This window comes from Pelobates fuscus, chromosome 10 (assembly GCF_036172605.1).
Source record: "Pelobates fuscus isolate aPelFus1 chromosome 10, aPelFus1.pri, whole genome shotgun sequence".
Lineage (NCBI taxonomy): Eukaryota > Metazoa > Chordata > Amphibia > Anura > Pelobatidae > Pelobates > Pelobates fuscus.
The window spans coordinates 140,034,792-140,060,351 of NC_086326.1; the positions used below are offsets into that span (position 1 = coordinate 140,034,792).

The 25,560-nt window shown below is 40.5% G+C and overlaps 1 protein-coding gene across 1 annotated transcript; it reads right to left on the bottom strand.

Moving 5' to 3' along the window:
* Positions 1-433: 433 nt before the first annotated feature.
* Positions 434-21,365, bottom strand: LOC134574811 (oocyte zinc finger protein XlCOF7.1-like). The gene is made up of 8 exons (XM_063433876.1): positions 21,292-21,365; positions 17,855-18,854; positions 17,184-17,255; positions 15,926-15,933; positions 4,969-5,051; positions 3,584-3,772; positions 3,379-3,502; positions 434-1,785 (listed from the first exon to the last, which is right to left on the bottom strand). The coding sequence occupies exons 2-8, from the start codon at positions 18,769-18,771 to the stop codon at positions 584-586; spliced, it is 2,595 nt and encodes an 864-aa protein (XP_063289946.1). The 5' UTR covers positions 18,772-18,854; positions 21,292-21,365; the 3' UTR covers positions 434-583.
* Positions 21,366-25,560: the final 4,195 nt, after the last annotated feature.

A 25,560-nucleotide genomic window follows, 5' to 3' on the forward strand; every position in this document is an offset into this window, starting at 1 on the left:
ACCTCCCCTGTCATGGAGACTCCCAGGGTCTTAATTTAGACTCAAGCATGCTGGCAAATGAAGCCAGTGTGTCGACATCACAGAAGAGGCAGCAGGCAGACTGTTGGTGGGCTGGAAGTAGGTGTTACATTAAGATTAACACCCACGAAGCTCAGGACTTATGGGATAAAATTAGTCTTCGAGCAGGAGGAGGCAACTTTCAGCACAGATGTTGTGGACTATATCTTCCATAATGCTCTTACAGCCATAATGCTGGCAAAGCATCAGGGGAAATGTAGTCCATAACATCTAAAAGTGCTGAAGTTTGCCTACCCCTTCCCGTAGAGAATGGGACACTCCTGATCTCTCATCCTGGTGTGAGAAGGGTTTGTGTTTGCTTATGCTTATGCAGGTATATTCACTAAGCAGTACACCTTGGGAAACATTGAAAGCGGAGTAACTTTTTTGCTGAAATTTTTAATACATTATCTATATAAACGCATAAAAATATAGCAACAAGGTATTAATTAACATTCCCTGAATAAAATTTAAAAAAATAAAACAAAAATATTGTGGACACTCTTATTCAGACATATAGCAGTGTTCAAGACAACTGTCCATTACATTGTTTAGCATGCGTCTTTTGATGCCTAAAAAGATTTGACTTATCGCTATAACATTTTCCACATTCTGCACAGGAGTATGGTTTATCTCCTGTGTGAATTCTCTCATGTATAGCAAGATGTGGTTTGTGGATAAATCCTTTCCCACACAGAGAACAAGAATAAGGCTTTTCTCCAGTGTGGATCATCCGATGTCTAAAAAGGCGTGATCTATCAATAAAACATTTTCCACATTCAGAACATGAGAATGGTTTCTCTCCTGTGTGAATTCTCTCATGTATAATTAGATGTGGTCTATGCCTAAACCCTTTCCCACATCTAGAACATGAATAGGGCCTTTCTCCTGTGTGAGTCCTCCAATGAACTGCAAGGTTTGCACTACGAGTAAAACACTTGTTACATTCAGAACACGAGTATAGTTTTGTATTCTTGAGACAATCTTCTCCATGTATAGCTGACAAATCTCTCCTGTGGTTGAATGTATATTCTGGTTGTGATGAATGATCAGTAAGTGTATTAAGTCCAGTGGACAACACATTTTCATCTTCAAGAAGAGACGATTTCTCAATAACACAGTCAATATGCTCTCCCTGTTCATAAAGGTCTTCAATATTTTCTTCACTATACGGAGAGAACTCCTCCTTAATAGTAGTAGATATATACTCTGTTGGCCCATCATCCGTGGGTATATAAATACCATTGACTGTGAGGTTTCCGTTATCACGTAAAGACAGTTCCTCCTTAATAGTAGTAGATACATACTCTGTTGGCCCATCATCCGTGGGTATATAAATACCATTGACTGTGAGGTTTCCGTTATCATGTAAAGACAGTTCCTCCTTAATAGTAGTAGATACATACTCTGTTGGCCCATCATCCGTGGGTATATAAATACCATTGACTGTGAGGTTTCCGTTATCATGTATAGATAGTTCCTCCTTAATATGAATGGATGTATGTTCAGTCATTGCATCTTCTGTGTGGGTAAAAATATCAGTGTTTGTCATATTTTCTTCTTTCAACGAGGCAGATTTCTCATCAATGTACCCCACAGTTTGACTCTTTTTCGTACATTTAGTTCCAGGACTCGATGTACTGTTCTCTTCATCCTCGCTCACACAATCTGGAGAACAAACAGGAATATAAGATCTTGGATAAGAACATCTTCCCATTTTTCCACCTACTAAAAGTGAGAACACTGCAATTAGTTCACTTTTTACCCAGTTTTTAAAAATTAAAAAAATAGATTAACATCAATGTAGGCAGGGAAGGTGTAACCACGGTTTTTTTCATTCTCTGATACTAAGATGTGTTTTTATCACTCCAGAAATATGCAAATGTTATGTCTACTTTAAAGAGAAGAGTATAGTTATAAACAGAGGGTTATTCACCACACTTTGTAGTGCAGCTAACTGAAATCTAAATGGAACATTTTGTGTAAAAATAGCCGATCTGGTAAATGCTTTGCTATTTTTGCCATTTGATTTTCAGTTTGCTGCAATTCTGCATATGGTGTATGTGTTTTACTGGGGATTTGTTTAACAACCGCCCATTGGCGATATCCTCATAGTAAATGTTTCTTTTGTTGGTTTTCCCTTTAATCTGCAGATCGACCTGCTGCAACATCTCACTGTGAAAGTATTTATGGTTTGCCTCATATTTCAATTCCTTTTGACTGATTAAATTTACTCCTCAGTAATTTCCTTACTATACACGATCACATGATTGGGCTATTTAATGCCCATGGATTGTTTGGCAGTGCTGATGATCCTGGCTTAGCAGGTTAACGCTTTTCGTGGGCTGATTTGGTTTTACTTTTTTTCCTCCCTTGTGTGTAATATACTTTTCCAATGTCCTTGAAAGCTGGGAAAAGGTGGGGATATTGTGCTGTACTCAGCCTGTTGGCTAGCTCAAGGAACAGCCCATTCTTGGAAATTGATTCCAGTTGCTATTGCATTGAGATCTAACTGGCGTTTTATACCCTTCAATTTTCCTTTTTAACCTGGGCATTGTAACCCCTAGAGTTTGATTGTGGGTATTACACAAGAAATAATAGAATCTGCAATATTTTTATACAGAAATAATCAGGTTATGAAATGAGTTCACTTGACTACGTTTCGCTGCTTAGTGTAGAGTCATTAACTATGAAATATGGTTTGTGCTGTCACATATAATATGTCAACTGGGATTTTGCTTCTGTGTCAACCTATAATACATTTTCCATACAATTTTTTATTATTCATATATATATAGCGCTTACATATTCTGCAGCACTGTACATGGGAAGGAATTTGCTCTAACAAGCTTACTATATGAGGTAGGTAGATATGTATCATTAGGTGTCTTGCCTGGGTACACTTACTGGTGGGATGGTCTACGTGAACCAGAGTTTCTCAGTTGTAAGACATTGACGTTCGCACTTTTCTAAATCAGCGATATACATTTTCTTTTTTTTTTTTTTTTTGATATACATTTTCTTATCAAACTTAAAGCTTGTAAAAAAAAAAAATTGAAAATCATATGTGTCTACTATAGTTATTTTGTTTGACATATATCGTAAAATATATTTTTATTTTGTTAGGATTGTTTTGTTGTGGCAAATATATTTTGCTATATGAGGCATATGTTTAAGCTAGGTATGATAATTTACAAATATAGATGACTGACTTGGGTAAATTGCAAGTTGTTTACATTCGTTCAGAATTGGTCAATTCTTCCAGACATTATCCAGTGCCACAAGGTAAACAGCTGTAATAGTCATTAAAACTCTTCTTACCCAGTGAGCCGAGAGTCTGGTCGTTCTCCATCATCACGTCCTTGAAGAGATTCTTCTGTCCTTCTAAATACTCCCACTCCTCCGTGGAGAAATAGACAGCGATGTCCTCACACCTTATAGGAACCTGACACACACAATGATACAGTCACCATCCAGACACATCCCTTGGTTTTACTGTATAATGTCCCATTCCCAGCAGCCTCACCTCTCCAGTCAGCAGCTGGATGATCTGATTGGTCAGTTCCAGGATCTTCTTCTCATTGTTTCCTTCCTGTATCAGTGAGTCAGGTGGAAGCACCGTGCTGGGGCTCTGGGTCCTGCAGGATTCTTCCGACACGTGGAGATTGCTGCTGTACTTGACACTCTTATCAGATATTTTTACAATTAAATTATTCTATAAAATGAGAAACACATAGAAAATTATATTACATTATACTCACGTCCCCAAAACACTTATAGGTTATAATTAGTCCACATATTATTTTACCTAAACCAGCCATTAAATCCTAAAATGTGATTTCCAGCTAAGTCACTTATATTACAATTATTTACTAAAGGAATTCATGGCAGCAAATGCAGGCATGTGATTGTTATACGCAGCATATGCTAGGAGTTGACAGGAGGTGGCTAAAATGCAGATCCACTGCTATTGCAGAACTACAACTATTACCTTAACTCTCTTTAATTTATTTAAGGGATACTCTAAGCACCAAAACAACTGTAGCTTTATGAAGTGATGTTGGTGTATAGATCATGCCCCTGCAGTCTCATTGCTCAGTTCTCTGCCATTTGGGAGTTAAATCCCTTTTAGTTTCGGTTTACGCAGCCCTAGCCATGCCCCCCCTGACTGTGACTCACACAGCCTGGATGATTAATGATCTCCTTGGAATAAAATCTCACAGTAATGTGCTGTTTATCCATTTATCAATGGGCTCCACAGCAAAAAAAAAAAAAAAAAAAAAAAAAAAAAAAAAAAGCCTGCACAGTACTATGTGGTATGTAGAACTTTATCACAGACCTCCACAACAATAAAATTCTCCGTAATGTGTATCACAGAGCAATGTGCATTTTGTATAACATAGCTCCATTGAAATAAATCTCACAATAAGGTTATGTAATGTTTGTATGTGTGTGTACAATAGGCGTTAAAGCTGTGTGTGATATGTAAACTATGTGTTGTATATGCACAAAGATTTACGGACTTTTCTAACATTCCAGCGCCACTTTGTGGGGGTTACTCTGTAACACCAAGGTGAGAACTTGTTTTAGCCTCAAAAAGCCTACTGTGTTTGATGAAATTGAAATTAACATAGAAGGCGATAAGAACTTTGAAAGTAAACACACTGTGCTGATTGAACATGAAACCATTTTTCATGCTGACTGTGTGAGTCACAGCCAGGAAACGTGTGACTAGGGATGTACAAACAAAGTGATTTAACTTCTAACTAGCAGAGAGTTGAGCAGTGAGACTGCAGGAGCATGATCTATATACCAAAACTGCTTCATTAAGCTAAAGTGGTTTTCTTGCATATAGTGTCCCTTTGATATAAATCATATATGTGTTCGTAGCATCATTTTGCCTTCCCTCACCTCTCCTGTTAGTAAAGAGATGATCTCCAGAGTGAGATTCAGGATCTTCTCAGTAATCTGATTCCTGTTCATATTTTCATTATCTTAAAGACCAGCTGGTTTTATTCATAGCAAAACCAATCTAAAACTAGAAAAATGTAAAATTAAATACACTATTACAAATTTATAACACTTTAATTCATCTGATTTGACTTGCTGGCGTGCCTTAATAATCTGAATTTTGTTTCTTTGAACCCATTTCCATGTGTCTTGAGGTGCCTCCAGATTTCTCATTAGTTAGACCAAAAACGATATTAAAAAAATAAAAAATAAATTATATATATATATATAAAATCTGATTTCCATTACCAAACCCAGTAATGTTGCTGAACAGTCAGTCTGAGCTAGTAAATCAATACACCAGGTATGGAGCCGTTCAGACACACCATCAAAAAAAAAGTCCTCCACAAAACTTGTTTTTAGTTTTAAGATTTATTAAGGCTTTCATTTTAGCTCCTCAGATGTTTAGTAGATTCGTTTGGACTTTTACATCTGGATTTCAGGTGTCTGGTAGTATTCAGATAGGGAGAAATCTGGTGGATTTTCAGGTCCATTTGGATTCCAAAGGCCAATTTCCAGACATTGATAAACTGGCCAAATGCCCCAGAGGCATCAGATTATTTTTGATAAACTGAGAGCATTCGGACTTTAGGATTTGACCATCGGAATATACAGGCTGTAGGATGTGCCCCATGGGAAAATGATCCTAACGCACTTTTTAAATAGGACATTGTTTTTGGAACACTAAACTAGGAGTCATTATCCTTAATGTCTGATTTCATGTAAATCTAACCTCTAGCTAACCAGATATTTAAAATAAATTTATTTATAAAGTAACTCGGCACCCCTGGGTACAGCCTCTCCGTGTGGAGGTTAACTCTTATGACAGACTGTGTTACACAATATCCTGGGTCAATTTGCTGCCCCGAAACAGTTAAAACCCTTACCTATACAATTATTATGGATGCAAAATAATGAACACGAAACTTAAAGGAACACTATAGTCACCTAAATTACTTTAGCTAAATAAAGCAGTTTTAGTGTATAGATCATTCCCCTGCAATTTCACTGCTCAATTCACTGTCATTTAGGAGTTAAATCACTTTGTTTCTGTTTATGCAGCCCTAGCCACACCTCCCCTGGCTATGATTGACAGAGCCTGCATGAAAAAAAAAAAACCTGGTTTCACTTTCAAACAGATGTAATTTACCTTAAACAATTGGATCTCAATCTCTAAATTGAACTTTAAAATCACATACAGGAGGCTCTTGCAGGGTCTAGCAAGCTATTAACAAATCAGGGGATAAGAAAATCTTAATTAAACAGAACTTGCAATAAAGAAAGCCTAAAAAGGGCTCTCTTTACAGGAAGTGTTTATGGAAGGCTGTGCAAGTCAGATGCAGGGAGGTGTGACTAGGGTTCATAAACAAAGGGATTTAACTCCTAAATGGCAGAGGATTGGCAGTGAGGCTGCAGGGGCATGTTCTATACACCAAAACTGCTTCATTAAGCTAAGGTGGTTCAGGCGACTATAGTGTCCCTTTAATTATATCCGTTCCCAGGATGATTGGGTGGGTTTAGAAGCAAAAATAAATATTTTTTTTTAACAATACATAAAAAATGGTTTTCAGAAAAATCAACATGACTGCACCCAAACAACCCATGTGCCATAGCCAGTACAAAAAGCCAAAGTGGTTCTGGTGTTTAGGGTCGCCTTAATCTGAAAGGAAATTAACCAAGGTTTCTGCAATTATCTTGTAGTAGATGGACTACCATTTACATTAATTGGTGCCTGTATATTCCTCCATTGCATGGGATTGTTGTGAATTACTTTCTGTGCCAGGCTGTGCCTTGACAGTCTTGTGTGTTGATATATATATATATATATATATATATATATATATATATATATAAAAAATATTCAAAGTCTGGCACTCTACCTTAAAGTTGATTCACTTGCAAAAAAAGCCTCGGTGCTGCAAAGCGTAGGTATATATGCAGGACATAGAAAGAGCACTCCAGAGGTCTTATTCAATGGTATTTATTCGGTGAGAAAATCAATCGACGTTTCGACCCTAAGGTCTTTATCAAGATATATATACACACACACACACACACACACACATAATCTAACCACCATAACAGGTTTCACAGTCAGCATCTGGAGAGGCGTAGACCCCAAGCACCCAGGTAAGTATCAAACCCAGAGATCGAAAGTCTCCTGTTACGTCCGGGAGACTCCTGCATATTTAATGTGGTACCTGGACACCCACATACAATGTGTAATATCATGGAAATCAAACACACACAATCTGACATACAATGCATAGCAAAGTGTGTGTGTTTAATGTCCAAGATATTACACATGATAAATGCCCCCTACTCATGAACCACCTAATGGGTATTGTTCCTCAAAAGGGGCCTGGTCAGGTGCCCTGCCCTTTAAGAGCAGTATCTGCCGGCTGAGAGGAAAGGATATCCTATCAATTCCTCCCAGCTAAAAAAGACAGCCGCGTGGAGGAGGTTGGAGGCAGCACCACTACAGGCAGCATGGCGAGGCTGGAGTGAGCTGCTGCTGCATACCCACTACCATCAGCCTTAGCCCAGACTCAATGTATGTCAGATTGTGTGTGTATGTGTCAATGTGGGCATCTATGTATAGGTCAGTGTGGGTATCTGAGTGTGTATGTGTCAATGTGATATATTTGTGTTTGTGTATCTGTTTGTGTGTGTGTGTGTGTGTGTGTGTGTGTGTGTGTGTAACGGAGTGTCTTTGTATGTGCCAGTGTCTGTGTGTTAATAGTGTGTAAATAGTTTTAATGTTGTGTGTGTGTGTGTGTGTGTGTGTGTGTGTGTGTGTGTGTGGTAGAGGGGGGCACGTGTGAGGGCACGAATGAGGGGGAGGTGTAGCCACCTCCCTGAAATTAGTTTTTGCATGTTGGAATGTCTGCAAACCGTTCAATGGCTGTTTGCCCTTTAACCTGGGGGCGATTCCAAGGGACTTCTGGCACCATAACCACTAGAGCATGCTATAGTGGTTATGGTGCTTAGACCCCTCCTTTAAAACAAACCAATAAAGAAACATCAGGACAGCTGTGCATTTTCTGGTGGAATCTATTGGGGTGTCTAGAAATTCCATATTGTCTCCAGCCTCCCTTATTATGTATACTGAGCTCTTCATAAAAGCAGGATTTCTGTCCTCTGACCAGGTGTGAAGTTATAACCCATTTGGGGATTTACATGTTGTGTCCCCCCCCCCCCCCGATCTACATCCAAGCTACTCACCCACAATCTCTAAAACTACCCCATACCAGGTTTGTAATACACCCACATACCTGAGCAGAGTATCAATCCCACATCCTCGCTCTAATTATCTCCATTACATTCTGCACTCACATGATCCGCGGATGTTAAATGATAAATAGACACATATTCCCAAAACAATCATGGCCGCCGAGCACTTCCGGTGGCGACCTGTGTAGCCGTTCCCTCCTCTCTATGGTAACACGTGCTGCCTTGCTGGAGCGGGTGAAGTGCGTCATAGTGACGTTGGTGACGTCACTAATAATCTAGGATAATTCTTATCCTGCCTCCCTGTGCTTTCTTTATATAGAGCTCCCTTATAGCAGCAACCAGCAGCTTGATACAGAGGCAGGAGAACTAATAAAACTAATTATTATAACATGTCCCTGGACATATACTCAGATCATCCTAATATTCACTCTGTAAAATAAGGGTTTTCTCCTCCATGGCAGGTACATTCCCTGTGAGTTTGGCAATATTACAAATAAGAGCTGCTCTCAGGGGGCAGGGGCAACTCCCACTGCACTCAGCCATCATTAAGACAATGGATTAGGTTGCTGTTTTTCATCACTCCTGTAACACATTCTGTAGTCTGAGACATTGCCACCCATCACCCATAGCCACAAACAACATGTTATGGCACACACTGTGAGACTATCTGGGATTAGTCAGCCTCCTATCACTCTCAGCCATCAGAAAAGAATTGTACCTCTGCTAACTCCAGCATGCTCCAGTTTGGAGACCGCTGGTGTACAGTCTGGGGCCCAGCGTATGGTTGTGGGGAATAGAGAGGGGATAGGTGGATTAAGAGTCCGCCAGTCATGATGATGTGACTTTTTTTTTTTAATGAAATATTTTCCTGTTAAAGAAAGATTGGAAAAACAAAACACATTTTGGAAGAGTTGGTTATCTTCTCATTGCTTTTCAAAGAATTACATTTCAACAAGAATATATTTAACCCCTTAAGGACACGTGACATGTGTGACATGTCATGATTCCCTTTTATTCCAGAAGTTTGGTCCTTAAGGGGTTAAAAGAAATATCAATGAAAAGACCTTGTGTATTGAGATGACAGTTCCCTATTCCTTGACCCCAGTAAACAATATCACAGCATTTACTGGAGTGAATAAAGGGACACTATAGGCACCCAGACTACTTCAGCTCATTGAAATGGGTGCACTGTCCCATGTCCCTTAACCCCACAATGGCAATAATAAATACCTCTCAGAGTTAGCTCCACGTCTAGTGGCTGTCTACCACTACTTCTTAATTTTGGTGTTTAGGTGTTGTGATGGAACGCTGGTACGCCGTCACTTGGGCATGAAGGGCTCCTTTGGGTGGGCTCTGGTGGAGAGCCATTTAGACCGCACGGACTTAGACCTAGCTGTGACAAACTGCCATTTGCCACTGGGCATTGGAGAGGACTGATCGCTAGCCTCCTGCCCTGCGACTATGGCCCTGGAATGTATTGCCCTTTAAGAACTGCATTTGGGCATAATGGATTTTTTGTATGCTGTTTCTGGCCCTTTAACTGTGTTGTACAAAGAAAGGGTTTGTACTTTTAAACTGGCACTTCGGATGCAGTCAAAGTGCCGAAGTAGTCGAAGTGGCCGCCATTAGACAGTCGAACACGTGGCGGCGGCCATTTTAATGCTTTAATGCTGACCTGTACTTTACCCTGCCCTTCGACACTGTGGCTGGAGACTAAGTCCCGTTCGAACGGGACTTTGTCATTTTGGCGTAAAATAGACCTACATTAGACTATTAAACACTGCTAAAACGCGCCCCCGGTTCCACTTCGACATTTCGACAAAAGTCGAAGTGAGTTCGACGATTCGAACGCCGCGTTCGGATGGGACTTTGTAACTTTTCAGGGCAGAAATAGACCGACCGCACAGCCTGGATCTGTGGAACTGTTTTGGGCATGAAAATGTGCTTGCGGTCGGTCATAAAGGACTTCCAGCTAACTCTTTAACCCCTGGATGGAATTAGCTGAATTTTGGATAGGTTTGTAAGTAAAGTATGCTGATTATTAATATGTGGTTTTTATGAAGATTGAATGTATAGTTTTGGAGTTATACAAATGTATAAGTTTTAGCTTGGAGATAATTGAGTAGATACAGTAAGAAACTCAATTATCTCCCAAGCAGAGGGGAGGGAATATGTGGGATGTAACCGATATCTGATTGGTTAATGCCTAAATGCCTGTGAGCGTCTCCCTTGCAGGGGAGCACTGCATAGAAGCAGAGTACCTGCCATTAAACATCAGAGATCTTCTTGACCCTCAATACGTAGCCTTGTCTCGTTATTGGAGGGAACTGCTATTTCACACTGGGGATTGCTATGCTCTGCATACTCCCTTGAGCTTTAATCACTTAGTTCTTGTTCCTGATACGCTCTCCTGGAGGAGAGGTCTTCCCCCACGGTCCTGGAGGACAGAGGCAGATTCCAGGGTGAACGGAAGACGGCACGGCTCCAGTTAAGCTACGGCGGTTGTGGAGTCTGCGGTGGTTGTGGTGTCGTCTGCAGTGCTGGGAGTCCTCAGGAAGCGCTAGGAGCATCCGTCAATGGAAGGTGTCCGTTACACCAGCCACAACATGGAGAGACAAGAAGTGACTGTGTGACTATGTGGGTGGGGGTAGGGACTTTCCCCTTTGTGTCTCAGGGAGCTGAGTCACCTATTGTTGACTGTGTGTTAATCCCTTTACCTAATGCATAATGTTTTCCTGTGTATGCAAAGCAGGTGTTCTGTGATGGTGTGTCCTATTGGTTATTAATGGGCTAAGTGTGATTGGCTGTTTGTTTAGGCCCAGTTTAATTGGTTGCTGTTCCAAACCTTTGTGTGTTTACTTGTATACAAATACCTGGCTGTGTCTAATAAAACGTCAGTTCCTGTTCTACCCTCAAACTGTGTGTGTGTCTGCTGTTCTTGGGAGAGAACTGTTAGCTGACTGGATCTTCGTGAACTGCTGACATCTGTGGTTTGGTAGTGGAAAGAAGCTGTTCGGACGGGTGTGCTTAGTCGGGACACAGGGGACCCGTCACAGGCAGAGCCGGATTAGGAGCCCAGTGGGCCTGGTGCTGACAATTATGATGGGCCTAATTACAGAATCTTATCGACCAAAAACACTAAAACAGTCATACCTCTCAAGCGTCATGTATCTGATGGAGTTGGTGTTGGAGGGAAACTCAAAGGATGCAGCTATAAGAAAACACATACTCTATGCTAATCTCTTTAACTTATTTATGCTTTCATCTTTCAAGTAAATCCATACCAACAGCAGTGTCCAGTGAAGCAGGAAGCCAATGTGCGGGGTAAAAGAGTAGGCCACTGATGCAAATCACATGACCAGAACTGTCAAAAGGGGCGAACATGGCCAAAAAGGGGGTATGTCTGTCCAAAGAATTGGAAGGCCAGCCTGGCATTTATGCATCACAGTGTCAGTGTCCCCATGTTGCCCAGTCCCCTAGTCTCCCAGTGTCCCCATGTCTCAGTGTGTCCCGTGTCACTAGGATACTAGGGGACACAGAGAGACATGGGGACACGTGTCACTAGGATACTAGGGACACTAGCTGGGAGACATAGGGACACTGGGAGACATGGGGACACAGACACTGGCTGGGAGACATGGGGATACAGACATATGGGGACAATGGGAGACATAGGGACACATACATTTGGGGATACTGGGAGCCATGGGGACACTGGGACACTGGCTGGGAGGCATCGGGACACTGGGAGCCATGGGGACCCTGAGACACTAGGGACACTGGCTGGGAGGCATGGGGACACTGGGAGACATGGAGACACAGTGTCCCTAGTGTCTCCGTGTTCCAATGTGTCTATGTCTCACAGCGTCCCCATGTGTCTCAGTGTCCCCATGTCTCAGTGTCCCCTAGTTTCTCAGTGTTCCCATGTGTCTCAGTGTCCCCACATCTCCCAGTGTCCCCTAGTGTCTGTGTCACCATGTGGTCCCTAGTGTCCAGTGTCCTTATGTCTCCCTGATGCCTTTCCCCTCATCCCTCACTTAGTCTGTCTCTGCAGGCTGGGAGCTGCTGTCTGGACTCTCTGTGCTGTGTAGCTGCTCCCCTGCATATCAGTGAGTAGAGAGAGGCAGGGAGGGATATGTAACTTACCTGCCTCTCTCCATACACAGTGACCCCTACTGGCCGGTGCTGGTATTGCAGAGTAATCTCCGTTTATACTGAGAAAAATATTTGCATTTGTATTGCCGGTATTACTGCAATACCATCACGGCCAGGCAGCCTCAAATACAGGCTGTGCCTTAAAATACCAGTCAGGTGGCAAAACCCAAGAGTAGTGTGTATAAAAAAAAAAAAAAATAATAATTTTTTATTTTTTTTTTAATGGGCCTATTCCATGGGCCTGGGCCTGGAGCTGCAGCTCCATCAGCCCCTATGTTAATCCGGCCCTGGTCACAGGTGTCCCTTTAAATATACCATGTAGAAAGGATGATGGGTTTTCCAAAGACTCCACATAGAGCTGTATATGCTCCTATGTCTGTTCAATGAAAAAGCAATTGTATGTGCTTTACTGTGCAGCAAGTATTTACCCATGTCATATGAGAAAAATGTGGAGTCTCCTTTGTTGTAAACTGATAAGAATATTCACACAGAATGGGACTATAGACTGAATGCATTTCACACAAGAAAGAAGATCTCAACACGTCTAGTAATCCATGTCGTTAGTCTGCTTGTCTTCAGCAAACTATTTGCATGCTTTCTTGTGCATTATCTTTAGAAGAGGCTTCCTTCTGGGACAACAGCCATGCAGACCAATTTGATGCAGTGTGCGGCGTAAGATCTGAGCACTGACAGGCTGACCCCCCCCACCCCTACAACCTCTGTAGCAATGCTGGCAGCACTCATACGTCTATTTCCCAAAGACAACCTCTGGATATGATGCTGAGCACGTGCACTCCACTTCTTTGGTCGACCATGGCGAAGGCTGTTCTGAGTGGAACCTGCCCAGTGAAACCACTGTATGATCTTGCCCACCGTGCTGCAGCTCAGTTTCAGGGTCTTGGCAATCTTCTTATAGCCTAGGCCATCTTTATGTAGAGCAACAATTCTTTTTTTCAGATCCTCAGAGAGTTCTTTGCCACGAGGTGCCATTCGAACTTCCAGTGACCAGTTTGAGAGTGTATGAGAGCGATAACACCATATTTAACACACCTGAGACTTTGTAACACTAACGAGTCACATTACATCGGGGAGGGAAAATGGTCAATTGTGCCCAATTTGGTCATTTCCACTTAGGGGTGTACTTACTTTTGTTGCCAACGGTTTAGACATTAAAGGGACACTCCAGGCACCCAGACCACTTCTGCCCATTGGAGTGGTCTGGGTGCCAACTCCCTCTACCCTTAACCCTGCAAGTGTAATTATTGCAGTTTTTTTTATAAACCGCAATATTTACCTTGCAGGGTTAACTCCTCCTCTAGTGGCTGTCTACTTCAGCAACCGGGGATGGGGGATGGGAGGGAGAGAGGACCTGCAGTGCCAGGAAAACGGATTGTTTTCCTGGCACTGGAGTGTCCCTTTAATGGCTGCGTGTTGAGTTATTTTGAGTGTACAGCAAATTTACACAGCTATACAGGCTGTACACTTACTACTTTACATTGTAGCAGAGTGTCATTTCTTCAGTGTTGTCACATGAAAAGATATAATAAAATATTTACAAAAATGTGAGGGGTGTACTTACTTTTGTGAGATACCGTATTTTACATGTGCGCCAATCACTATACCAACCCAATTCTTCTGTAGGAGAAGTATTAGTTGCGTTCGGTTTTATGATGTTGTATGTGATAAATGGAATGTGAAGACCTTCGAAATGGTCTTCAGGAGGAACAACCTCTACCAGCTGTCTGTCTGATTGCTATTAGAGTGTGTCAATATTGCAAGTGAAAACAGTCATTTATCAATTCACCAAAATCACTACATTAGCATGCAGTCTTTTTGGTTGCTTAAAGTGTCTCAGCACTGACTGTTAAAAAAAATATGGGTACTTTTCCCCATTAGTTTCCCTGTTTCCCTTGAAAAAGGGCAATATAGTCACCAAAACAACTTTAGCTTAATGGAGTAGTTTTGGTGTATAGGTCAGAGTGTCATTTCTTCAGTGTTGTCACATAAAAAGATATAATAAAATATTTGCAAAAATGTGAGGGGTGTACTCACTTTTGTGAGATACTGTATGAAGAAAAGGTTAGTGTTCAAAATTACTCCATCTGTAATGAAGCCAGTGGAGTACTGCCTCCCTTGGTAAACTCATTAGCTCCTTTGGCTTCCAATATCATTTCTATGCAGATGACACGCAAATCTACCAGTCCTCTCCTGATCTCTCCCCGTCCCTCTTGACTAGTGTCTCTGACTGCCTCTCTGCTGTTTCTAAACGGATGGCTGCCCACTTCCTTGAACTAAACTTGACCAAAACTGAAATTCTGGTCTTTCCTCCCTCAAGTGTTCTTACTCCTGTGTCTGTCTCCCTCCAAGTCAACGGTGCTACCATCAGCTCCACCACGCAGGCTCGCTGCCTAGGTGTTCTCTTTGACTCCAACCTCTCCTTCAAGCCTCATGTTCAATCGATCGCCAAATCCTGTCATTTCCATCTCAAAAACATTGCACGCATCCGCCCCTACTTAACTCCAGATGCGACAAAGGTGTTGGTCCATTCCACTGTCCTTTCTCGCCTTGACTACTGTAATCCGCTTCTCAGTGGTCTTACGTGCCTTCAACTTGTGCCGTTACAGACCATAATGAATGCGGCAGCGAGGTTCATCTTCCTGTACGCCCGCACCTGCCATGCCTCACCCTTTTGTCAGTCCCTACATTGGCTTCCTATAAAATATAGAGCTCAATTTATAATTCTGGTTCTTGATTTCAAATCTCTACATAATGCTGCTCCCACCTATCTATCCTCCCTTATACACAAGTTTGTTCTGTCTATGCCCTTACAATCTGCTGAAGACTTGCGTCTATCTTCTGTCCGTACTCCCACCTCTGATGCTCGCCTTCAAGATTTCTCGAGGGCTGCACCGTTCCTGTGGAACTCGCTTCCCTCCTCCGTTAGATGCTCACCCAGTCTCCACTCCTTCAAAAAAAATCGTTAAAAACCGATCAATTAAACTCTTAATAGCTCCTGACTGATTCCTCTTCTGCAACTGTCATTAGTCTAATACTATCCTTACCTTTTTGTGTCATTTTACACCACTCCCTCTAGCATGTAAACTCATTGGGTAGGGCCCTCAACCCCTCTGTTCCTGTGTGTCCAACTTGTCTGGTTACAACTACATGTCTGTTCGTCCACCCATTGTAAAGCGCCTTGCGGAATTTGACGGCGCTCTATAAATATAATAATAATATTATAAATATCACAGTTGAAACATACAACTTGCACTCCCTACCCAATCTGCAGCTTTCTCACTACTATTATATGCTCCAAAGCATGAACCAGAGGGAGCTGCCCTCCTTCACTACAAAACGGGCCCAAGGCCTACAAATTATCCTGACTCCTGATGATGGGAAAAAAATATTTTTATTCGCACATAGATCCTCTCTTAATGTATCCACATTGGTGGCCATATGGTGACAATACCCTGAGGTCTATAAATTTTGGAAACAAATCACAACCTCTATTAAGGCTATCACTGGTACACCCCTGCCATTGGAATCGTCAACACTCATTTTATTGTCTTATTGGCTCTGGAAAAGGTGAGCAATCATTTGCACTTTTAATTAAAACACTTCTGCTAAAACATACTATACCATAAGTGTTTTTTGTTTTGCTTTCTGAGGATACTCACTGTGATCTAGAAAGGGTTTAGTGCCGCCAGAAGACACAGCAGCTGATTTGATTTGAGCCTATTCATCTAGAGGCTCTAACCCATGTGAGTTTATACCTCGTAGGCTATTATTTCACGTGTATAAAACGGATTCATACTATGTTGTCTTTCTTTTCTCTCCTGTTTTATGTTCCATCAATATTTGAACATCTCGTTCGTGTGGATTAAGTGTATATTGCTCTTCTTTCACACATTTCCCTGATAGCGCTCCACTAATATATACGACTAGGTCTGAATTCATTTCCAACCGGTCAGATATAGATTGTTCCTTTGCATGTTTGTTAATATGTACTGTTGCTGCTTTAACCCCTTAAGGACACATGACACGTGTGACATGTCATGTTTCTCTTTTATTCCAGAAATTTGGTCCTTAAGGGGTTAAAGCAGTGACGTCTGTGTGTAGTGCTTTTGGATGCAGGGTGTATTTGTGTGTAGTTTTGGTGTATTAATGCATGAGTGCTTTTGTATGTAGTGTTTGTATGTAACTTTGATGTTTGAATGTGGGATGTATGCGCATATACACATGTGGCCACACACAGTGACACAGAAACACACATGTACCCACACTGACACACAGATACAAAAACATTCATTCACAAACACATACACTGGCACACACACAGATACAAACAAATACCTCACAGGCGCACACACACACACACACATGGAAACTCACAGCCTATTGCATTAGGGTGTGCTCCCTAACACAAGCACACGCCGCGTATATATATGTATGTGTAAATATATATATATACACATACACACACACACATACACTGCTGTGTGTGCTGTGTGTTAGTGTGATGTGTGTGTGAGGGTGCTGGTAGTGTGCTATGTGGGTGAGGGTATTTGTGTGTGTGTACTTGTGAGGGTGCTGTTAATGTACTGTGTGTGAGGGTCCTGTTAGTGTGCTGTTTGTGTTTGTGAGGGTACTGTTCGTGTGCTGTGTGTGTGTGAGGGTGCTGTATGTGCGCCTCTAGTGGCTGTCAGTATGGCGAAAGAGCACATTACCGTTCCTGTAGAGCGGCAATGTTTCCACCTCCGGGGTTAACACTGGGGACACATGGCACCCAGACCACTTCACTAAGATGAAGTGAAGTGGTTTGGGTATCTATATTGTTACTTTTAGACATCAGGCACAACTCTGGTCATTTTCTGCCACAGCAATTAAGTGATTAGAGTAATCAATTCATTATAAATTTTCTGAATTATGAAAAGTTGTTTAGTGATCTTAAAACAGAAAAAAAAAAAAAAACATGATCAACTGGATAACATTTTAATATAAAATTTTGCACTCTGTCCCCCAGTATATATAAGCACATTGTTACATAGTCATTGTGTAGATATTTCATTGGCAAATAAAAAAATTAAGATTCTCATCACCCACAAATTCTAAATCAAACTTTCTTAAACCACTCAGAATGCCTAAGAGATCAGGAACAAGGAAAGCTGCTGAGGATAACCACAGATGACGTCATCCAAACATTCTCTTACAGGATGCCTGGGACATGTTGTTGTATGCGTTGGGGAGGCAGTTTGTTTTTGCTTGCAGACCCTACAGGGCAGGGCTCAAAATGTCAACACCACTAGCCTTTAATGAGTGAAAAAGTTGCCCTAGCGAATAGAAATTCTCCCCTGTTAGGTGCCATCACATTGTGAATCTTCATATTAGTCATTATTACTAAATGTTTTTTTTATGGACCTTTAGATGTACATAAAGTGATGACATCTGAGCAAAACATTTCCCACATTCAGAACAACAATATGGCTTCTCTCCTGTGTGGATTCTTAGATGTGAAGTAAGAGCTGACTTCTGAGTAAAACCCTTTCCACATTCGGAACAATGAAAAAGTACTTTAGTGTGAATACATGGATGTGTATTTAGACTTGTTTTGTGGTTAAAACTTTTTCCACATTCGGCGCAAGAAAATGGCTTCTCGTCTGTGTGAATGAGTTGATGTCTAGAAAGATGAGATTTCTGATTAAATGATTTACTACATTCTGAACATTGGTACGGGTTTTGTCCTGTGTGAATTCTCTTATGTCTCCAAAGGTGTGAGCCGTCCCGAAAACATTTCCCACATTCAGAACAAACATAGGGTTTTTCTCCCGTGTGGATTCTCTGATGTTTGACAAGTTCTGGCTTTCGATTGAAACATTTTCCGCATTCGGGGCATGAATGCATCTTCTCGCCGGTGTGAATCCTCTGATGCACAGCAAGACTTGAGATTTTATCAAAACATTTCCCACATTCTGTGCAAGAAAAAGTATTTCCAGTGGTGTGACTCTTTTGGTGACCCGAAAGATGTGCTTTCTGACTAAAAAATTTACCGCACTCAGGACAAGAAAATGGCTTCTCTCCCGTGTGAATCTTCATGTGTCTGACAAGCAGGGAGTTATGTTTGAAGCATTTCCCACATTCAGAGCAACGGAATGGTTTGTATAATGTTTGTGGGATAACTTTATCACCTGCAGCAAAGTTGGAATCTCTCAAATGTCCTTCTTTACACGAGTCTGACTTTGCTTTCATACTAATTACAGATGTGTGTTGCTGCTCTTGCAGATCTTTTTTCCGCAGACATTTTCTCTTTTGCTTCATTTTCCGTTTATCTCAAATTAAACAATATGCTTTAAAAACTTTGGCTTGAGATTCACTTGTTTAATATCTGTACAAGTATAGACCTAAGAAAAATGTAACACGTAATTAGAACGTTTTTTTTAAAGTACACTCTGACACCCATTATTGAATTCACTAAAAACATGTAAACTTTTTTTTTTTCTTTTAAAGATACTCATGAGGCCCCAGGTTTTGCATCTCCTGTAGGAAGCTGTATACACACTTATTTGCCTGACACATCACATCCCATCAAGAAGCCTTTAACCCCTTAAGGACCAAACTTCTGGAATAAAATGGAATCATGACGTGTCACACATGTCATGTGTCCTTAAGGGGTTAAGAAGGCCCTCTTATTAAGATCAATGGAAGAGCAAAAAATAACCCCATAAAACCACTGTCTGTCAGGGGTGTATAGGATAAATAAATATCTTCAGTGGCTCTCTCATATACAGCTATAAAACATGCCTTCCCTGCAATGTCACACAATGATTTGACAGTCTTTTCGTGAAGAGGTGGCTTTTCTGATTTCTATCCTACCCAAGAATCAGAGTCCAGAGCTTTAATTTATGTTGTTTTTTTTTTTTTAAAGATACTCATGAAGCCCCAGGTTTTGCATCTCCTGTAGGAAGCTGTATACACACTTATTTGCCTGACACATCACATCCCATCAAGAAGCCTTTAAGAAGGCCCTCTTATTAAGATCAATGGAAGAGCAAAAAATAACCCCATAAAACCACTGTCTGTCAGGGGTGTATAGGATAAATAAATATCTTCAGTGGCTCTCTCATATACAGCTATAAAACATACCTTCCCTGCAATGTCACACAATGATTTGACAGTCTTTTAGTGAAGAGGTGGCTTTTCTGATTTCTATCCTACCCAAGAATCAGAGTCCAGAGCTTTAATTTATGTTGTGTTTTTTTTTTTTAAAGATACTCATGAGGCCCCAGGTTTTGCATCTCCTGTAGGAAGCTGTATACACACTTATTTGCCTGACACATCACATCCCATCAAGAAGCCTTTAAGAAGGCCCTCTTATTAAGATCAATGGAAGAGCAAAAAATAACCCCATAAAACCACTGTCTGTCAGGGGTGTATAGGATAAATAAATATCTACAGTGGCTCTCTCATATACAGCTATAAAACATACCTTCCCTGCAATGTCACACAATGCTTTGACAGTCCTTTAGTGAAGAGGTGGCTTGTCTGATTTCTATCCTACCCAAGAGTCCAAGACTTTAATTTATGTTTTTTTTTTTGTTTTTTTTATAGAAGCTGTCCCTATCCTAGCAGAATTCATACACCTGTATTCCTAATACTATAGCTGTGATTGGCTGTGACAGTTTCAGCCTATAACAGCGCCCACTGCAGGTATGAATTGGTATGGCTAGAAGGAGGGTTTAATGTCTGCCTTAGCCTTACCTCCATTAGTGGCCAGGTTGTGAAACTGCTTGAAAATGTCATAGATTTTTGGCCCCAATTGGAAACTTACATCTTATTTAAGTTGCCTCAAGACACACAGAGAGGCAGCAGCATGGAGGTAGAGGAGAGGCTGGAGTGAGCTTCTGCAAGCTCACTACCATTAGCCTCAGAAAGCATCGCCAGGACCTCAAGCAAGCCACCCTCCTGGACACAAAAGGTAAGCTAACAGGAGGGTGGCTGCAAATATAATAATTACAACATGTAGGTTAGACTCTGTAGGTATCTGTATCTGAGTCACTGTGTATATTGGAGTGTGTGTATCTGACAGTATCTGTGTCACTGTGTATGTGCCAGTATGTATATCTGTGTGGCAAGGTGCGTGTATGTGTCACTATGTGTGTATCGGTTTGTGTATGTATCTGGCGGCGTGTGTGTCAATATGTATGTGCCAGTGTCAAGGTTTGCGTATGTGTCACTGTATCTGAGTGTGTACCTGTGTGTCAGTATGTGTGTATCGTTGTGGCTGTCTGAGTGACTGCCACTAGACTAGGCAGTAATGTAAACACTGGTACCCCCTCCCATCCATTGAAACTAGTCAAAACAGATGGTATATTTACCTGTGGTCTGCCATGCTCCTCCCCCATCTCCACTACAGCCAGCAGAGACCCAGAAACGTGCCAGGGCACTATTGGCACCATAACCACAACAGCACAACGTAGTGCTTATGGTGCTTGCAGTGCTCTTTAAAGGCCAATAAAAGCAAGCCAGATAATTACATCTCAGGTACCAACACTGCTGCAGCTGTTTTCATCTTATTGAAGTAGTCCGGCAATTCTGCATTTTGGGAAAATTTTAATTTTTTTTCTCTAGAATTAGATTTTCAAAAATCTTCAAAGTTTTCATGATTTCCCCAGTTTACTAAACAATCCTACATTAAAGTTTAACCCATTCCTCTCCCCAGGGCAGCAGACTCTCCCATCTGGAGTTAGCAGGGTTGCCCCCCCAGTATTAGAATATAGTTATAATAAATATAATAATTCTCTATAGCTAGTTACTAACATGCAGCCTCAGCATACATACCAGCCCCTGCTGCAGTGACTGAACCTTGGGTAACCTCTCTCCAGAATACCAGACACAGCCAGCCTCATTGAAACCAAGCTCAGAGTAATCTGACCCAGCCCTTCCCCCTGCTGATAAAAAATGCTCTACTCCAAAGAGACATAAATGCACACTTCAGATAATGTCTCCATGAGAGGAGCCATTTTGCGCGGAGATCAATTGGAGACCAAGTGTAATGGTTTTCTCTAGCGTTTAGCGCTCGGTGGGCGTTTTTAAAATGAATGAGCTCTTTATATTTGGAAATACATAGTAACACCCTCCTCCTCATGGTTAACTAGACACTTGTCTGATTTACATATTGATAAAGGGATAACTAAAGCAGAACTGTCACATGTGGGTTTTTGTCACAATTGCTAATAAAGTATTTTTGTACACAATATGCCAGACATGGTGGGTTTTCCAGGGGCCAGGGCACAGCATGCAAATTAATTTAACCCACCACTGATCTGTATGTAGGCGTATAAAACTATGGCAAAAATGTCCATTGATTTTGAGTTGTTAGAGTTTATAATAAACATGTACTAGTTTAATGTTGTTACCTCTGCCTCTTTACCCTTTGTGTTTTATGTGGTTTCATGAATGAAGCTACTATTAACTCCTAGTTAATTAGCACATCAAATACTGCTATCATTCATTATTTATTAAATTGTCAATTCCAAACTCGAACAGTGAAATATATTTCATTCTGATATAAAAATATGAATAATTCAAGTACCGATTTCTAATTGTCATTTTACATTCGACTCTTTTTGTTTTATTTAGGAGTTTAGTTTTAACCCCTTAACCCCTTAAGGACAGAGCTTCAGAAGCTTGTCTTTCACTTAATGACAACGGCATTTTTTGCCTTTTTTGCTATTTGCGTTCAATTGCAATTTGCATTTTACTAATTTATTGCACCGACACATATTATATACCGTTTTTTAAAGGACAGAAAGGGCTTTAATTTGATGTAACACACATATATATAAATGCTTATTTATTATAAAAAAAATACAGAAATATGCAAAAAAATGAATTTTTGTGAGTTTTTTTTACAGTTTTTGCAATAATAATGTGTACATAATTAGTGCAGGTTAAGGAAAGTAATTACAAATAAATTCATTTAGTTGTTCTGAATTACAGAATATATAATGTGTCTGGGATTTTAAGTTTTTTTTGGTAGTTACAGGTCACAAAGCACAAGGAGTAAAATAAACTTTTTATGTGGAGCGATTTTAAAATTTGGTATGTTTGTCTTGTAAGCCTAATAGCCATAAAAGAAAACAAAATTGCCACACAAAAGTATATATTTATATAAAGTAGACACCACAGGCTATTTACCTAAGGTTGTTTTGACACTTTCTACGTAGCCATTTTACCGCCAACCTCTGCTAAATATTGGAGTAAAATTGTGTTTTTTGGGGGTTTTCGCACACAAACTTATAACAAAGAACTTCTCATGTGTATTTTGTAAAGTTGGTGTGTGCTATTCCTGTACAAAGTTTTATGTGTTCAGTTACTTCTGCTGAGTACAACGGTACCCCCATTGTATGTCTTTGGCACTATTTCGTAAAGCTACAGTGCCATATAAGAGACCTGTCCTTTTCAGTATTCACAGTAGAATTTTGAGAGACGGATTTAATGAGCCTATGCTTCCATTTGGGGTATTATAGTAGTTTGACTGTTCAAAAAAACCCCACAAAGGCCTACCATTTGTAAAAGTAGACACTCCAGGATATCTCATAAGGTGCATATTGTGCCTTAACATGCCCCCATTTTTTTACCATTACATGCCAAAGTATGTGGTAAAAAATAATTTTGTGCATTTTTTACATACGGATTGCATTTTTGCTGGGCATTTTGTATATTTCATGTGTGCCACTAAGTTCAAACCCCCCAAATTATGCTCAGCTAAGTCTTCTGAGTAAAAGGACACCCCCATTGTATGTCTATGGCACTATTTTGTGAAGCTACAGTGCCATATAGGAGACCAAGCCATATCAGTTTTGACCGAACTTTGAATTTTGACGCCGGGCCTATGTGCAATTTCCAAGCATCTTTGCAGGTTTTAAATTCAAACTACCCCACAAAGGCCTACCATTTCTGAAAGTAGACACCCCAGGGTATTTCAAAAGGCATATTTTGAACCTTAGCGTGGGATCATTTTTCCGCTAGCGTGTACCAGGTGTAGTGGTTATAAGCGTTTTTTTCTGCCTTTTTGACACACAAAGTGAGTTTGCACAGTATATTTTGCAAACCATATGTGTACTACCACTGTATAATACTTCATATTTTGCTCAGCTATGTCTGCTGAGTACAAAAATACCCCCGTATGTACCTTTGCCAGGTATATGTGGACATCGGAGGGGCACATTTGGGACACAGCCATTCCATTTTTTTTTCAAATTTTGAATTTTTACGCTGTGCCGATGTCCCATTTTAGAGTATTTTACCAGGCTATATAATCCAAATACCCCATAAAGCCATACCATTTCTTAAAGAAGACATCCCAGGGTATTTCAAAAGGCATATTTTGAACCTTAGCGTGGGATCATTTTTCCGCTAGCTTGTACCAGGTGTAGTGGTAATAAGCGTTTTTTCTGCCTTTTTGACACACAAAGTGAGTTTGCACAGTATATTTTGCAAACCTTATGTGTACTACCACTGTATAATACTTCATATGTTGCTCAGCTATGTCTGCTGAGTACAAAAATACCCCCGTATGTACCTTTGCCAGGTATATGTGGACATCGGAGGGGCACATTTGGGACATAGCCATTCCATTTTTTTTCAAACTTTAAATTTTTACGCTGTGCCCATGTCCCATTTTAGAGTATTTTACCAGGCTATATAAACCAAATACCCCATAAAGCCATACCATTTCTTAAAGAAGACATCCCAGGGTATTTCAAAAGGCATATTTTGAACCTTAGCGTGGGATCATTTTTCCGCTAGCTTGTACCAGGTGTAGTGGTAATGAGCGTTATTAAATGTATTTTTTTTACTTTTTAAAACTTTTTTTACTTTTTAAAACTATTTTTTAAACTTTTGTTTTGATTATTCATTTTTTTAAAGTTTCCTAAACTTTCGTAAAACTTTTTTTTACAGATTTAACATTTTTCTAAGCTTTTTTTTTTACGTTAACCCCTAACTAGCAGTAAGCAGCACTAACAGTAAATTCCCCATTTTCCCATAACTCCCACCCACCCCAGCTAGCAAAATATTTAATTATACAATATTTAAATTAGTTAATTAAATAAATTTAACCCCTGAGGGTTAAAAAATAAATAAAAGTTAATCGTCAGGGGTTAAAAAAAAAAATTAGAACAGTATAGTACTGTGATCTGTATTTTGATCACTGTAGGCAGTGATCGACTGGCAGGGAAGGGGTTAATTTTTATTTGGTCTGGGTAAAGGGTTTATTTTTTTAAATTTTTTACTTAAATGTTATTAAAACTTTTTTTTTTAACTTAATTTTTTAACTTTTTAAAGCTTATTTTTAAACTTTTTTTAACGTTAACCCCTAGTTAGCGTAATACTAAATCCCCCAATTCCCCACTAACTTCCACCCTCCCCAGCTAGCTAAATTTATAATTTTAAAATATTTAAATTAATTAATAAAATAAATTGAACCCCTGAGGGTTAAAAAAAAAAAAGAATTAACCCTCAGGGGTTAAAAAAAAATCAGATCTTAGTAAAATGTAATCCCTGCCAATTGATCACTGTAGTCAGTGATCAATTGGCAGGGAAGGGGTTAATTTTTTATTAAAATGGGTAAAGGGGGGGGGGGTAAAGGGGGGTGGGATTTTAATTTTACAATTTTTTTTTTCCACCAGGGGGCAGGATCACTGAAGATCCGTCTCCCTGCACTTCACACAGAACCAGGAAGTGCAGGGAGGCGGAGGTGAGTATAGAGAGCACATGTGCCCGCTCAGACATGCTGTCAGAGCGGGCACATGTACTGGGGCAGCCCGATCCGGTGCTCCCGGTCTGCCTCTAATGCAGAGGCAGACCGGAGCACCATTAACCCCACGATCGCGGCGATCTGGGGTTAATTTTAACGGGTGACGGACGAGGTCCGTCACTCGTCATTAACGCATTCCCCTGAGTGACGGACCTCGTCCGTCACTCGTCGTTAAGGGGTTAAGACCGCAGCCAAATGTACAAGTTGTGAACCAAAAAAAATGTAAACAAACCACAGATTTTGACTATATGTCTGTTCCGACAATAATTTACCTCTTTCATATTAAA